General features: G+C 43.1%; 1 protein-coding gene across 3 annotated transcripts in view; it reads right to left on the reverse strand.

Annotated features, from left to right (window-relative positions):
- Window positions 1-4456: 4456 nt before the first annotated feature.
- Window positions 4457-16964, reverse strand: part of LOC138754669 (RNA-binding protein 4B-like) — a 53206-nt gene continuing 40698 nt past the window's right edge. Inside the window, exons 3-5 of one of the 3 annotated variants that reach the window (XR_011351865.1) lie at window positions 8541-8612; window positions 6544-6705; window positions 4457-5348 (exon numbers count right to left, since the gene is read on the reverse strand). Coding sequence is in view for 1 of the 3 variants with exons in the window: in XM_069919291.1 (XP_069775392.1) it covers window positions 16199-16275 (77 nt within the window). In the remaining 2 variants the exon portion in view is untranslated. Of the gene's footprint in view, window positions 5349-6543; window positions 6706-8540; window positions 8613-15971; window positions 16276-16964 lie in introns of those variants that run through there. The other 2 variants (XM_069919291.1, XM_069919290.1) reach the window with 2 other exon arrangements.

The raw sequence follows: 16964 nt of genomic DNA on the forward strand, positions 1-16964 counted from the left end.
CGTCTTTCCTTCTTTTCTTCCCATTGTTTTTGGCTTTTCTTTCTTCGCTGCCATTTTCTCCACACTTTTACTTTCACTTTATTTTGGTTTTTGTGTTTGTGCCTTTGTTTTTTCAGTCTTTTTTTTAACTTTTCCGGAGAGGGCTGGAGTTTCCCGACCGGCCACTACTCCATCACGTGACTCCTCCCCGTTAATTCCTCTCTCAATATGAATTTTATTCCAGATGTTTAGTATGTTGCAATACGGAAAAATCTTTAGTTCCTTTAAATGACTCACTATTCCATTTATACAATATTAACTCTGAAATAGTTTCACCAATTTTATTCATTTCTATTTGAATCCAAGCTAGTATTTCACTCTGTTGATAACAGAACAAAAACCTCAATTGAGCTGCATTAAAATAATTCTTAAAATTTGGTAGTCTTAGTTCACCCTGATTAAATTTCCCCATTAGTTTTTCTGAACCAATTCTTGATATCTTACCTTTCCAAAGAAATTCACGTATTATTTTATTCAAGTTTCAAAAGAAAAATTCTGGTACTTGAATGGGCAATAATTGAAACAAATATTGCATTCTTGGAAAAATATTCATTTTACTACAATTCACTCATCCTATTAATGTTATTGGTAAATCTTTCCATCTTTTCAAATCCTCTTCCATTTTTTTTAAACAATGGCAAATAGTTTAGTTTAAACAAATTACTTTTATTTCTACTAATTTTAATTCCTAAATATGTAATTGTTTCATTTTGCCATTTAAATTTTGTCAATCTTTTACCATAGGCATTACTTCACTTTATCAACATTCACTTTATAACATGATACTAACCCATTCTCTTTTAATCTCTCATTCATCTTAATTTAAAGATATTTCTGGTCTCGTTAAATATACTACATCAGCAAATAAACTAATTTAATTTAATTATTAGTTTAATTTCATTATTAGTTCTAATTAATTCTGCAACGGCTCAATTGCTAATGCACACAAAAAAGGTGATAATAGACAACCTTGTCTAGAAGAAGGCCTTTCAAGCAAAAAGGGTTGTGAGATTTGTTTATTCATAATCACTTTTGCTTTTGGTTGATCATACAAAGCCTTTATCCAGTTTATAAAAGTATTTGGACTCCCAAAAGCATTGTGTCTCAAATAAATTATCGCATTCCAGACAATCAAATACTTTCTGTGCATCTAATGCTACCGCTACCATGGGAATCTTCCTATTTTGTGCTATATATATCAAGCTTAAAAATGTAACCGTGTTATCTGCTGCTTTTCTATTTTAATAAAACCAGTTTGATCTAAATTTATTAATTTTGACAAAAATTCAACTAGCCTATTAGCTAACAATTTTGATAAAATTTTATAGTCTCTATTCAATAATGATATAGGTCTATATGAGGAAGGTTGTAAACAATCTTTCCCTTTTTTTGGAATTACAGTTATCAATGCTGTTTTAAAAGATCCAGGTAGATCATGAAACTCTTTCATTTGACCTAAAACCTCCATCAATACAGTTATCAATAGCTCCTTAAACTCTTTATAAAATTCTGGTGGGAAACTGTCTTCAACTGGTGCCTTAAAGGCAGAGACATCAGAATCTCAAACTTCTTTTTCTGAAAAATTCTAGGACAGTCTTAACTTTTCATCCTCCTTTCACACTGGTAATTTAACATCTCAAATAATCTTTTATTTTGTTATCCTCTCTCAGATTCTGAACGATAAAATTCAGCATAAAAGTCTATCATTTATTTCCTGCATTTTAGGTTATCGGTCCTGATAATTTCTTTGTAACAATTATCTGACAATTCACCATAACGTATCTCCCCACTACATCTTTATTATTTCTTCTACTATAATTTTCTAACAGATCAATTTTTTGAGTTGATTGTTCTTTAGTTACAGCCGCCTCAGCTTGAATCTTCATTTGCTCTTTAACATGTTCAATTTCAAATTCTTTACCTTTAATTTTTGCATCCATCATTTCAAATTTTTGTTCTAATCCCTCCACCCATATTTTCAATTATACCCTCATTACACTTTTTAACTTCCATTGTTAACTGTAACAAAGTTTGCTGGAAAGAATCCATATACTTCTTCATTTCAGTTGTACTTAACAAGACTCCTTTATTTTCTCCCGTTTTTTGGCCAAAACTCTTGTGTTCAACATACATTTCTTCTTCATCATCACTGGAGCCTTTTAAAAAAAATCTTTTTTTGTGCTCTGCACAAGCAACGCCTCGCACACGCGCAGTGCCACTTCTTCACCTGTGGCAGATGACCATTGTCAGGGGGGAGACCTTGTACAGTGATGTCCAAGTCACCATGGGCATCTGCCTTCCGGAGAGCTCCAGGTTCCTTCTTCAATGTAGGTCTCTCTTTGTTATCAGCTGTTTTCTTGTTCCAGAAAAGTAACAGTCAATTTATCTTTCTTAGGTGGCATTATTAAAATGTCGCCTGGATTGCAGCATCTAGAATACGGAGAAAGATTGAGTAGACTGGGTCTTTATTCATTGGAGCATAGAAGGTGGAGGGGGGATTTGATAGAGGTATTCCCCTTGAGGGTAGGGGAGATTGGAGCGAGGGGTCATAAGTTAAGGGTTAGAAGTTACATAAGAGGAAGCTTCTTCACTCAGAGAGTGGTGGCTGAGTGGAATGACCTTCCGGAAGAGGTAGTTGCAGCAGGGTCAATTCTGTCATTTAAGAGGAGATTGGATGAGTACATGGATGTAAGAGGGTTGGAGGGTTATGGGCAGGGAGTAGGTAGGTGGAACTAGTGGAGTTTCACTTAAATCGGTGCGGGCTAGAAGGGCTGAGATGGCCTGTTTCCATGCTGTAATTGTTATATGGTATTGTATATTGTTCTGTAGGCCTTCTGATAGCTTCCTCTTCTATTTTCTTGCAGTCAGTTCAGGCTTCTTAACTCTTTTCAAAAACTTTTTCGGAGAGAGTATTCAAGTCTAGCCCCACATCATCACGTGGCACGCCCCCCCCCCCCCCCCACCACCACCTCGAGTCTACTCACACTTTAGGGTTTGTCGTGGTTCAGAAGGAACCTCCCCACCACATCAAGAGCAGGAAGGGATGGACAATTAAATGCTGGCTCAGCCTGCAAATCCCAGATCCCTTGAATTAATAAAATGAATATTCCTCATTAGAAACAATAAGAAATTACATCAAAATATTTTAGTGCAAAGGAGGAAAATGGGAGGTAGTTAGTGGTTCATTGTCCATTCAGGAATCTGATGGCAGAGGGGAAGAAACTGTTTTTGTACCACTGGGTTTTCATCTTCAGGTTCCTGTATCTTTTTCCCTATGGTAGCGGAGTGAAGAGGGCATGGCCTGGGTGCTGGAGGTCCTTGAGGATAGAGGCCGCTTTTTTAAGGCACCGCCTCATGCCGACGCTCTCGTCGGAGTGAAGAGGGCACGGCCTGGGTGTTGGGGGTCTTTGAGGATAGAGGCTGTTTTTTTAAGACACCGCCTCGTGGCGATGTCCTCGTTGGAGTGAAATCTGGGGCCCGTGATGTCGCAGGCCGAGTTAACAACCCTCTGGAGTTTATTCCGGTCCTGAGATTTGGCACCTCCGAACCAGGCAGTGATGCAACCAGCCAGGATGCTCTCCACGGTCCACCTGTAGAGGTTTACAAGGGGTCATCGGTGACAGACTGAACTGCCCCAGACACTTCACAAAGTTTAGCAGCTGGCGAGCCTTCTTTGTGATTGCATCAAAGGCAATTGTAAAATGCCAGCAGTAGGAAATACCTAATCAGACACTGCTAACACATAGTAAAAGCTATTTTATCACAGAAGGATGTCTTTATTTCTATCCATATCTGCAGGAGAAACATCAAAGCAAGTAAGTGAATGGATTTCATCATTTCTCTTCATGGATGAGGATTTTGTTTCATTCCATTACAATTGATGTGTAGCCACAGCCAACCAGGTTTCTGCATTCACAAGTAAAACAGGACTTTGCTGTGCGAAGTGTCGAGATAAAAGGTCAGCCATCGCCCCCTTCTCACTTGCCTTCAGTCTCTTTGATCCTCCATTGTCTTAATGTGCAGTGGAACAGGCACACAAGGGGCTGGGTGACCTTCACATGAGAGCATTTACCAACAGCAGAAATCAAAGCCTGTGAAGTTTATACATAAACAAGGTGTGGTTATCTGAAGCCACACATTGATACTGCATGTTTAACAAGATCAGTGATGCAACCATATTCACAAAACTGACCTGAGCCTCAGAAATATCACAAAGAAATTACAAGGTGCCACAGCTAAAGAAAGATTACTGAAGTTAAACAGGAAAGTCTGCAGATGCTGTGGTTGGAGTGCAATGTACAAAACTGCTGGAGAAACTCAGCAGCTCACACAACGTCCACAGAAAATAAAGGGTGTTATGAGCCCAGAAGACCCCAAAACCCAGCAGCAATAGAAATTCACTAAGAGAAATGGTCACTTAAACAAAAGTTGCTTTTAATTATCTTTCAACTTGAAAACAGGATCAAACTTTAACATCACTATTAACCTAACTTAACCCCCTTCTAATTCTAAGCGCACGTGTATGTAATGTGTGTGTAAGTTCAGAAAAGTTCTCTGATTCACAGTCCAATCTCACTTCTCACTCCTCCAAGTTCACTGGTTGCAGGCAATTCTTCTACTGTGGACAGAATTTAACATTGATGAAGTTCACCAGGCTTTGATGCTTGAAAGGTGAATGGTTACTGCTCAGGGAGGTTCTTGTCGGTTTTCAGAGATTTATTGCTCGTTGGACACCAACTGATTCCTTCTGATCACCCATTTCAGTGTCTTGCCGAAGAAACTTGCCCCATCGGGGTTTTCCAGATGATAACCCCTTTCTTTCAGTTCACCACAGAGTTCCTTTTTGTTTCCCTTATTTCAAGTGAAGCATTCTACAGCCAGCCATCTCCTCTTGTATGAACCACAAGGGCTTTGACCAGGCTGAACCAAGAACTCACAACGGTCTTCAATAAAAGATGAGGGTTTTCCACAAGCTGGCCAGCTTGTCCTGTTCCAGTCCCAGCTGCTGGTGCTGAACTGTTCTCTCTCAGAAAAAAATCTGTTTGACTCTCTCGACTTGCGAAACCACATGACCTTCCTAGATTAGCTCATGATAGAATGGTAGGGGCAGACTCGGTGGGCTGAATAGCCTATTCATGCAAATATACCTCATGGACATGGTTTTGATATTCTTCTGTGTCTCTTGGTCCAAAGCCCAGAATTCCTTACCCAAGCCCACTATGAGTACCATCACTGCATGGAATGTAGAGGTTCAAGGCAGAGGCTTCCCCACCATCACCTGAAGAGCATTTAGAGTTGGACTTCCAAGCCTATGAAAGAATACAAAAATGCATCAAGCTCTCTCCTCATGAGATGATGAGAAAACAAGCATCAAATGGTTGGGTTCATTACAAATCCTGGTCAAGAATGCCACCCTTTTATACTCAATCTGCACCAATGGAGTAAATCACTTTACTGGATAAGTTTCAGGTTTGTTGTTAATCATAGCATTTCACGGGACTGAATGAAAGCTAAACTGTATTAAGGAGAGAGATATTGACCAAAATCACATCACCAGTCAATTAAATTAAGATTACTAGCATTTAGCCTTTCCCACTCAATACAAATTCAGAGGCCTTGTGGTGCTGAAACAATCCATTGGCTCACTGAGTTTGCACGGAGGATTATCCAACAGGACAGACAGGAAGCTGCTCTGTGTGCTTGGTCCTGGAGGGACATCTAACCAAGCAGGTCAGAGGTCGTTACCCCATGTCAATCAAAGTCAGCCCGCCCACAATTGGGTCTCGAGCACCTTGTCTCATTTGGGCATACCGGAGTCAGCTGCAATATGAAGCCCACCACATGGAGCCCCCCCCCCCCCCCCCTTCTCCTGTCTCCACTCCAGATTACAAGGTGTGGGCAATGCTGGAGAGTCAATTGTGAGGTGTGTGCCGGGAAAGGGTGGGGACTGTTTTTGGTGCACACCTAGAAAGGACTTCCGTGCCTTTTTCGTTGGCATCAGTGTGATCCTGGAGTTGTGAGATAAGGTGCCTGCTAGCATTTGGCCATGGGAACCACCATTAGCAGTGATCCATGCATTTAACTGTGGGGACAGGAGAGTAGAGAGTATCAGTTGTTTATCTGCCCCCGAATTGTATGATTTGTGTGTCTCTCTCTCTCTCCGTGTCAGTGGCAAATTCCCCCCCCCCCCCCGAGTAAATAAAGACCACTGTATCCTCCCAACACGTGCCCAGGACTTGTTACTCTTTCAACCCATCAAATGTTATTCTCTGCATCACAACCAATTACATAAATCTGACACTAACCCGGTTTTATTTACCAAGACAATTTACAATAGCCAATTTCATCTCTGGGGAGTTGGGGGGGGCGGTGGGTTGTAGGGAATCTAGGGGACACCCAGAAGTCAGGACTGAATGAGTCAATAGACTTGCGAAGCCCTTGCTCTGCTTGCTGCACTCTGCTGCCCCCCATCAGCCAGATAGAAAATAGTTTATTTAAGCATACCTGGTTATTCGTAAAACCAACTTGTGTTACACGGGCTGACTGCACTCTGATCTTGCTCAATGGATTTCATCAGTATCCCCCTACCATCTCCACCACCGTACACATGACTAATTCTTTGCAATTGCATGCTTCTGTGCAGATGAGGAATGAAGATCCAAAGGTCTGAAATTGAAACAAATGAAATCTTTGGAAGAACTGTTATCTTTATCTCTCAGTGATCTGCTGAGCTTTATTCAGGAACAAAACTTCACACAAGTGTTGAGTCCAGAGGACCCCAAAACCCAGCAGCAATAGATATGCACCAATACAAAGGGTTACTTAAACAAAAGTTGCTTCTAATCATCTTTGAACATGAAAACAGAATCAAATTTTAACTTATCTCTATTGACTTACTTAACCCCCCTCTAATTCTAAGCGCATGTGTGTGTAATGTGTGTATAAGTTTAGAACAGTTCTTTGGTTTACAGTTCAATCTCACTGGTTGCAAACAATTCTTGGACTGTGCACAGAAGTTAGCGTTAATAAAGTTCACCAGGCTTTGGTGCTTAACAGGCAGATGGTTACCACTCAGGAGGCTTCTCATTGGTTTTCAGAGAGAGTATTCTCGTTCCAGGACAGCCACTCCGGTGTCTTGCTGACGAAACCTGCCCCCTTCAGGGTTCTCCCGATGATAACCTCTTTCTTTCAGGTCATCACAGAGTTCCTTTCTGTTTCTCCTATTCAAAGGGAAACCTTGGACAGCCAGTCCTCTCTTTTGACCAGGCCACCTTCCAAAGCTTGTCAGCTCATCCCTCTGGAACCGAAGTCTCTGTCTCTCCTTTCTCTCACCCCCTCCCACTCTGAGAGCAAAGCTCTTCTCCCTCTGCCTGCAAAGATCGCATGCTCTTCCAGGCAGCAAACTGTTTTTCAGACATAGCTGCCCGACATGTTACTACATTGTTGTCGTTTGCAAATAACAGTCCATCATGAGTCTGTGAGCGCTCTGTAAAAATTCTGTGTTCTAAAGTGTTTGTGTGTGACCTGCTCTGACAAGCCTCCCAATTTATCTCCCAAACACCTCTATATACTCTGTCACAAAAGTCCAACAGCGATCAGGGCCTTTCACTCGATTGAATTCAGATTTATTATTTGCTCCCCCCCACCTCGTTCTTAATAAGGGAGGAGAATCCTATCAAATGCCATGGCCTGATATGCTAAATTAGCAATCAATTATAACATTCATTGCATAAATCCAATCAGCAATGTTCACAGCAATCATTTCCTTGGAGTACAACGTAAAACGATGAAGCAGTTATTCCCAGTTCAAATATAGCTCTTCTTCCAAACAATCACTTTATCACGGAGCTGCCGAATTTGACAGGCATGGTTAGGACAACGCCAGCGATCCGGGTTCAAATCTGGGTATCTACAAGGAGCTCGTTGGCTCTCCCATTGTTTGTATGGGTTTTCTCGGGTGCTCCAGTTCCCTCCCATGTTCCAAAGACGTATGGGGTTAACGGCACTATGGAAGAGAGGTGGAAAATCTCATGAAATGGTGTGAGAATATTGACTCCTGTGTTTAAACGTGGCCAAGGCAAAGGACTCCAAGGGCCTCGGAGTCCACTCAGGTGGCCTATAGTTCAGTAGCAGAGAGAGGAGAGAGCAGCAAGGGCCTCGGAGACCACTCAGGTGGCCTATAGCTCAGTAGCAGAGAGAGGAGAGAGCCCACAATCAGTTGCTCCAAGGCTTATGACTGTGAAAGGGGACTGCAAGGAATTACCGGTCCTTCCCATGAAGCCGATAATCAAAATCAATCTGCCAATGTCTCGGAAAAGGTTGCTTTTCCCCAACCTTGCTTAACTTGGGATGTGCGGTCATTAATTGAGTAGGTCCAGCCACCAAAGACACAAGGTGACCCTCAGTTGGTTCCAAGTTAAACTTGCTCCTTCCCAACTTAGATCAAACGTCAGATGCAAAGCAAACCTTTTGCTCACTGGAAATTCACATCCATTCCTTACCCTGCAAGGAGAGCCAGCAGAAACCAGTTTTAACCTGTGCATACTGTGATCAGCAAGGTCCAGAAGGACAACCTTGAAAAGAAATAACAATGTATAATTAGCCATGATTAATACTGATCACCAAGCTATTTCACCTCATTGATTGTCGCACATTGAAATCGCTGTCATACAGTATGTGAAGGACCCACACTGTGATGACTAAAATGTAAAGATATCTTTTAATTTTATTGTATCCCATGTTTAGAGTTCAAGTGCACTCACCAGGTGAGACAATGGAGATTTTCCACCCAGCTATGCTTCATGCAGACGAAGTGAAATGGAAGGAATACTGCAGCTTCTTTACCAAGACACACGCTTCACGTTACGAGAGCTACCTGTTATGGATTTCAGTTTTATGGTTTTGAAATTATTTCCCTCACCAAAAGCCACATGCAAGTTGGGTCTGTGATGGAGTAATCACTGCTCATTGTATGCCGGCAGAGAGAACACGCATGGTTCGCAGAACACAGAACAGCGCGGTTTGCCCAAGTTGCGCGTCATCCAGGTCGACTAACCAATCACCCATTCCTCACTGGTACACACTGACCCTGCGGTGTTTCATATCGACAGGATGGACTGTGGCAACTTGGAAAGACTTCTTCCGCCGAAGCTGACAAACCTCGGTCGTCACCTTCTGGGAGGACGAGGGCTGTTGGTGGACAGGAACACCAATCTCCAAGTCACGTACAACTGTGACTTGGAATAACTTGCTTTCTCAATGCTTGACAAAAGTATGGAACCACATTATCGCTGGATTGATAGAAGGGAGTTCATACTTCATTATCGTAATTGTTCAAGTTTAATTACCAGTGAAAAAAATCCAAAAAGAATCACTAACACCAGTTAAACTGTCAAGAAATTGGGTAGATCTTCAGAAAGACAATCAGTACATTAACTGGCGAGGCAGGGCAATGGACCTCTGCAAATATTTACAGTACGTAGCTGATTTACTCAGAAAGCAAGAGCAGTAGAGTGAAAGGAACTGAACACAGGACATTTTAAAAAAAAAGCAATGGAATTTCAGCAGAAAATAGAGAACACGTGTAAAAAAAAATGTCTGTTAGTTGCATCAGGGGTAGTTACAAGATTGACTGATAGAGGGATAACCAAATCACAGATCATCCAGCTGGGAATAGTGTTATCACCATTGCAGCCTTTTTTTAAAAATAGAGATTGGTTCATTGGCATCATTGAGATAAGTAAAAGCACCATCCTTACCCAGTTTGGGCTAGATCGACTCCAATGCTGCAACGTGGTTGTCTCTTAAATGTTCCCCGAAAAATCAAACAGAAGATCCGCAATCTACTCAAAGAGTCTAGGATTAGACGTTAATTTCAAGCAACACCAGATACAGTCAATACTACAAATAACAGCAATGCACAAGCATCTTCACCCATGGATTGGAGCAGCTCAGGCAGGTGCTTCAACTACACCGTTTTCAAAGGAATATTGGGCACAGGTCATACATGTGACCGAATCTTTGCAACTGGAGTGCAGAAGCCTTCCATACATTGCTCCGAAGTCAACAGTGAGTGGGATACCCTGCCTCAGAAAACCAACCTGCACTTCTCAAATGTTTTATTCATTTGAGGTGCGAGACCTGCAGAACCTGTTCCAAAGCACCAGTTAAATTAACTGCAAAAGTTAATCATTTGTTTTCCATTCTCTTCAAGCGTGGCTCGATGGCGAGCAAGCTTTCACCACACAGCGCATTGTGTCTGAACCTTTGGGACCAGTGATCTTTTGTATTTTACCTAACCACAGCTTGTTTGCTCAAATGTTGCATCCATTCCACAAGATGCAAGCCATGGCCGTCAGCAAGCAATTCTGTAAACGCTCCAGTCACTCATTTCACCACTTTTAAATCGTCTCATCTTCAACTGAAAGAAAACGTAAATTATTAAACGACAAACCTACACTGACTTAGGAGACCAGTTACTTCCCCAAAGTGAAAGGAATGAATTTATCCTAAAACATTTGGCGTCACCTTTTGTTAAATCTGCTTTGAACTTTCACCCCAACCTTCCCATTGGTTGCAAAACAATGCAACTACTTTTCTTCAGCATTCCCACTCCCCATAAAACACTACAGCACAGAAAACAGACCATTCAGCCCTTCTAGTCTGTGATGAAACATCATTCTGCTAGCCCACTCCATAATCTTCCACCCATGAATCTATCCAATTTATTCTTAAAACTTTTGTAAACCTCGATCAAATCTCCCCTCATTCTTCTACGCTCCAGGGAATAAAGTTCTAACCTGTTTAATCTTTCCCTGTAACTCAACTCCTGAAGACTCGGCAACATCCTATTAAATCTTCTCTGCACTCTTTCAATCTTACTGATATCCTTCCTGTAGTTTGGCGACCAGAACTGCATGCAATGCTCCAAATTTGGCCTCACCAATGTCTTGGACAACCTCACTATAACACCCCAACTTCTGTGTTCAATACTTTGATTTATGAAGGCTAAGATGTCAAAAGCTTTCTTTTCAACCCTATCTGTGAGGCACTTTCAGGGAATTGTGTATCTGTATTCCCAGATCCCTCTGTTCCTCCACACTGCTCAGTGCCCAACCTTGGTTTGCCCTTCCAAAATACCACACCTCACACCTTGTCTGCATTAAATACCATTTGACTAGATGGTCCAGGGCCCTCTACAAGATTTGAAAGCCTTGCTCTCTGTTAATCTTGACCAATCTTAGTGTCATCAGCAAATCTGCTGATCCCAATTTCCCACATTATCATCCAGATCATTGATGTAGACAACAAACAACAATCAGTCCCAGCACCGATCCCCAAGGCACACCACTAATCACAGGCCTCCAGCCTGAGAAGCAATCGTCTTCTACACTGTCTTCTCTCATTCAGCCAATTTCAAATCCATTTTACAACCTCTCCGTGGATACCTCGTGCCTGAACCTTCTGAACTAACCTCTCACGTGGGACCTTGTCAAAGGCTTTACTAAAGTCCATATAGTCACACCCACAGGCTTTCCTTCATCTACTTCCTTGGTATCCTCCTCGAAAATTCTACAAGATTTGTTAAACATGCACAAAACCATGCTATCAGTCATTGACTGTCCAAATAGGTGTATATCTGATCTCTCAGAACATTCTCCAATAATTTACCCACCACTGACATGAGCCACACCGGCCTGTAATTTCCTGGTTTGCTTTAGTAGCCTCTTTTTTGAAAAAAAAAGACATCAGAACATTAGCTACCCTCCAATCCTGTGGCACCTCAACCCTGGCTAAGGACATTTTAAATATTTCTGCCAGGGTCCTTGCAATTTCTACACTAGTCTCCCTTAAGGTCCGAAGGAATTTCACGCCAGGCCCAGGGAATTTATCTACCTTAAATCGTTGTAAGGCAGCAAGCACCTCCTCTTCAATCTCTATATGTTCCATTCCACTACTGCTTGTTTCCCTTCCTTCCTTAGACATGATGCCAGTTTCCAGAGTAACTACTGATTAAAAAAAAACTTTAAAATCTCCCTCATCTCATGAGGCTCCACACAGGGACCAATTTTGTCCCTTACTATCCTTTTATTCTTAACATACTTGTAGAAACCCTTCGGGTTTACCTTCACATTAGCTGCCAAAGCAACCTCATGTCTTCTTTTTGCCTTCCTAATTTCCTTGAGTATTTTCTTTCATTTTCTATAGTACCTCATTTACTCCTTGTTGCCTGTACCTGCTATACACCTCTCTCCTCCTCAACTAGATTGCCACTATCTCTTCAAAACCAAGGTTCCCTTTGCCTTTAATCCTGATGGGAACATGCAAACTCTACTCTCAAAATTTTATCTTTGAAGGCCTTCCACTTACTGAACTCGTTGCCAGAAAACAACTGATCCCATCCACTCTTCCTTGATCCTTTCTCATTTCCACAAAATTGGGCTTTCTCAAATTTAGAATCCCAACTCGAGGACCAGACCGATCCTTATCCATAATTAACTTGAAACTAATGACATTATGGTCACTGGACCCAAAATGTTCGCCTATACAGACTTCTGTCACTTGACTTGTCTGGTTGACAAATAGGAGATCAAGTACTGCATCCCCTTTCATTGGTACCTCTGCATACTGTTTTAGAAAACTTTCCTGAATAGATTTGACAAACTTTAAGACATCCAACCCTTTTACAGTACAGGAGTCCCAGTCAATGTGGAAAGTTAAAATCTCCTATTATCACAACTTTCTGTTTCTTACATTGACCTGCTTTCTCTCTAGATTTTCCCCTCCAATTCTGACTATTTGGCAATTTCTAATTCAACCCTATCAGTGTGCTCACCTTTCCCGTTCCTCAGCTCCCCCCATATGGCCTCTGAAGATGAGCCCTCTGGGCTGACCTGACTCTAAGCACAGCTGTGATCTTTTCCCTGACTAGCAATGCCACTCCTCCCACTCTATCATATCTGAAACAACGGAACCCCGAAACATTGAACTGCCTGTCCTAGGCCTCCTGCAACCGTCTCACTAATAGCAATATGTCTTAATCCCACGTGCCAATGCATGCCCTAAGCTCGTCTGTCTTTTCGTCAGTACTTCTTACAGTGAAATAAGTAGACCTGAGAACATTTCTATCATGTACACACCTTTGATTTCTGTCTATACGTGCAGTCCTTTCATGACCCTTACTGCCTTCCACCTCACTATCTACTCTGACACTCTTGTTCCCATCCACCTGCCAATCTAGTTTTAAACCTCCCAGAGCAGCAAGGAAGTTAATCCCCCTCCAGAACAGGTGCAAAATGTCCCGTCGGAACAGAGCCCAATTGTCCAGAGACATGAAGCCCTCCCTCCTGGACCATCTCTTTAGCCACATTAACTTACTATTTCTAGCTTCTAGCACATGGCATGGGTAGCACTCCAGAGATTGCAACCCTGCAGATCCTGCCCTTCATTGTTGCACCCAACTTCCTAAACACTCTTTGTAGGACCTCCTCATCCTTCCCACCCATGTCATTGGTCCCTACATGGACCATGACTTCTGGCTGCTCACCCTCCCTCCTGAGAATACCGAGAACTTGATCCTAGATATTGCAGGAATTGGCACCAGGGAGGCAAAACACCATCTGGGTTTCTCAATTTCTCCCACAGACCCTCTTATCTGTCCCCATAACTACTGAATCCCCTATTACTGCTCTCCTCTCCTCCCAGCACCCCACCTTTCTTTCCATGCTGAGGGTCCAGTCTCGGTGCCAGAGACATGACCACTGCAACTTGTCCCTGGTAGGTCGTCCCACCAACAGTATCCAAAACGGGATACCTGTTGTAGATGGGAACGGCCACAGGGGTGCTCTGCTCTCTCTGTCTATTCCCCTTCCCTCTCCTGGCAATCACCCAGCTCCCCGCCTCCCGACATTTAGGAGTGGCTGTCTCACTAAAACTCCAATCACTCCCTCTGCCTCCTGAATGATCCGAAGTTCATCCTTACTCAATTTGTCACCAGCTGGAGCTAGTTGCAGCTTTTGCAGGTGAAGTTATTAGGGACAATTATGCTGCCCCAGATCCGGCAAATGGAGCAATCCACTGCCCTAGCCGACTCCACTTCCTTCTCCTAATTTAGTTAAAGGATTAAATTACTTCACCTGGCCTTACCACACCCGAAGCAAGCTTGTCCTCAGCCTCTGCTCACCTACGCCCCTTGAGCCAAAGCCTCAAAGCTCCACACCGGGCCCTAATTATTCTAATTGCTAAAATATCAAAAATCAAAAATTGAACTTCCCTTCACCGAAGCCTCACCGCCGACAGCCGCTCGCCGAAGCCTCACCGCTGAAGGCCGCTCTACCAACGGCCGCCTCACCGAAGGCCGCTCTACCGCCTTGCCGAAGTTTCACCGTCGAAGGCCGCCTTGCCGAAGCCCCACCGCCGACCCACCGGAGGCCACTCTACCGCCGACGCCTCACTGCCGAAGGTTGCTCTACCGCTGAAGCTTCACCATCGAAGGCCGCCTTGCCGAAGCCCCACCGCCGACCACTCTACTGCCGAAGGCCACTCTACCTCCAATCCGTCCTTTGTATTCTTTGCCCATTTCTACACTGCAAAAGTTTCTATTCTTTTGAGAAGTTTAATATCATTTGGAAATCGTAGAAAATTCAGCATACCGTGGAGGTCTGCCAGCGAGGGGCTCAGCGTCCCGCACGGGATTTCGTTGGCTCGAGACTGGCTTGTGGAACAAGGTATCGGAGCTGGGATTCAAGAGGGCGCTGAGGGCAAGAAGGGCTCCTGAGGGGCCTTGGGAGCTGAAGGCTTCCTGATCGTATTGTAGGTTTGGATCTGGAGCTTGGGTGGCCGACGGATTGAACAGGAGTTTGAGGCTGCTGCAGAAGTGCTGGAGGTGAGTCCGTGGACACGGTGCCTGAAGGGACTCTTCTGCTTCTCTCTTCCTGTAAGGGGGGGGTGCCAGTCAATGCTCATGGCAAGTCTGTCTGCCTTACAGCAGAGAGAAAGAAATTTCAGGTTTTGTACAATTACATGACAAAAGGAATCTTGAATCTGAATTGTAGGTATGCGCTTAAATTACTTAAATGTGATTATCTGGAAAGAGCAAAATAAAAATTTTCCTCGGAGAGGGGAGGGCATTGTGTGTGTGTGTGTGTGTGTGTGTGTGTGTGTGTGTGTGTGTGTGTGTGTGTGTGTGTGTGTGTGTGTGTGTGTGTGTGTGTGTGTGTGTGTGTGGGGTGGGGGGGGTGGGAATCCTATATAACCAAAAATCTAATAGTCCCCATTTCTCCTTTTGAACATAGTGTTTCGAACTTGTGTATTTATTATCGAGAACATTCTTCAAGCCTGACTTGATTCACTTCAGATATATTATTTCAAGAATCTGCTGACTTTGGATCTTGACAATCTTTTATAAACCGGATTTGAATTCTAAAGTGTACAGCCTTATTGCATTAGTCAAGGGCAACCATACTAAAAATCTGCGGCAACTAAATTGCACCGTCCTTTCCCTATTTGCCTAGTTGGGAGTTTACTTCACATGTCCAAATTGTCACCCTCCACGTTTGCCAAGACCGGATGTCACAACTCAAGATCTTGCAGAACAGTCATACGCTCCTTCAATGAAAGGGCACAGCCTAGTGAGGAGGAGTGGGAATTACAGCTAATACCCACCAAATCGATTGAAGCAGGAACACTCAGACCAACAGGTGCACACTGTTGCGCGCAGACGATTGAAAAAGTGCAGGAAGTGGTGCAATTGACTAGAAGAGGCTTACGACTCAACTTTACACCCAACAACCGAAGACCAGACCTGCACACAGATTGATAGTAAACCCTTGTACTGATGCAAAGATGTTAGTTGAGGCGGTGTACAAATAAATCCAAAGATTTTAGAGTACTTGTGCAAATGGGTTATAAAGATTCACTTGGACGCAACACGCTTAGGCTGAATACTAATTGTTTATTGCAAATCGTATTACAGGAAATCCGAATACTTCAGATTTAAATGCTTGAAAATTACACAAGCCATTTCTGCCAAACACACAAAAAAAACCCAATAGTGAGAAATTAAAACTAAAAAGATACTTGGTCACAATTTGTTGAGTCAGCAGGCTAATTAACACCAATAATTAGATTTAGTGTCTCGCTAAGACTCTCCACGCCAAAACTAACAAGCAAAACATATGACCCGAGTTTCTGCATGTACCGAGGGACCCGCGGTTCTCGTCACGAAGCAAATCAAACCTGCGAAAGAAGGGACAGTGCAGATCAATTAAAAACAGGCCTTGCAACTCGCTGCTACATAGGTGCATACCATTCAGAACACGTCACCCTGAGAGGAGAACTCTCAGCGAGCCAACAAGTCGATTCTGGACCACGTTGACACATAGTAACTGCATGTGGGATAAGACCACATTTTCGTGCGGATTACCGACATCGGCATCCACTCAGCAGTGCACGCATCCCAGCATTCAGGCACAAGTCAGAAGGAGTCAAAACTCCGACTGTCCAAGGTTCAAGACCTGTGACCACCCCAGACAGATGTCTGAAAACGGGAGACTGCTTACTTTGAAACAGCAGCCTGCCTCATAGATTGGACCTTCTTCACAACAGTTCAGAAAATAGCACGAAAGGATTATGACAACAAATGTAAAACTTTCTTTCTGGTAAGAGTCGAGGGAGGTTGGCGCATTGTAATAATGGGAGACAATATCCCATCTCCCAATTTGAGGTTGTGTGTCAAATAAATAACGAGGAAAAGAGTTGCTAATTTAAAGCAGGGGTGTGTAGATCCAGCAAACATCAGTCACATTCTGTCAAGACAAACACACAGTCTGTGCAGAATTAACCGATTTTAGCTGGAGCCACTGCAGTGGTAATGCTTCCTTTTGTACAATCCTTAAACACTGACTCATCGGAGCGTAACAACCACG

The sequence above is a fragment of the Narcine bancroftii genome, chromosome 2 (assembly GCF_036971445.1).
Source record: "Narcine bancroftii isolate sNarBan1 chromosome 2, sNarBan1.hap1, whole genome shotgun sequence".
Lineage (NCBI taxonomy): Eukaryota > Metazoa > Chordata > Chondrichthyes > Torpediniformes > Narcinidae > Narcine > Narcine bancroftii.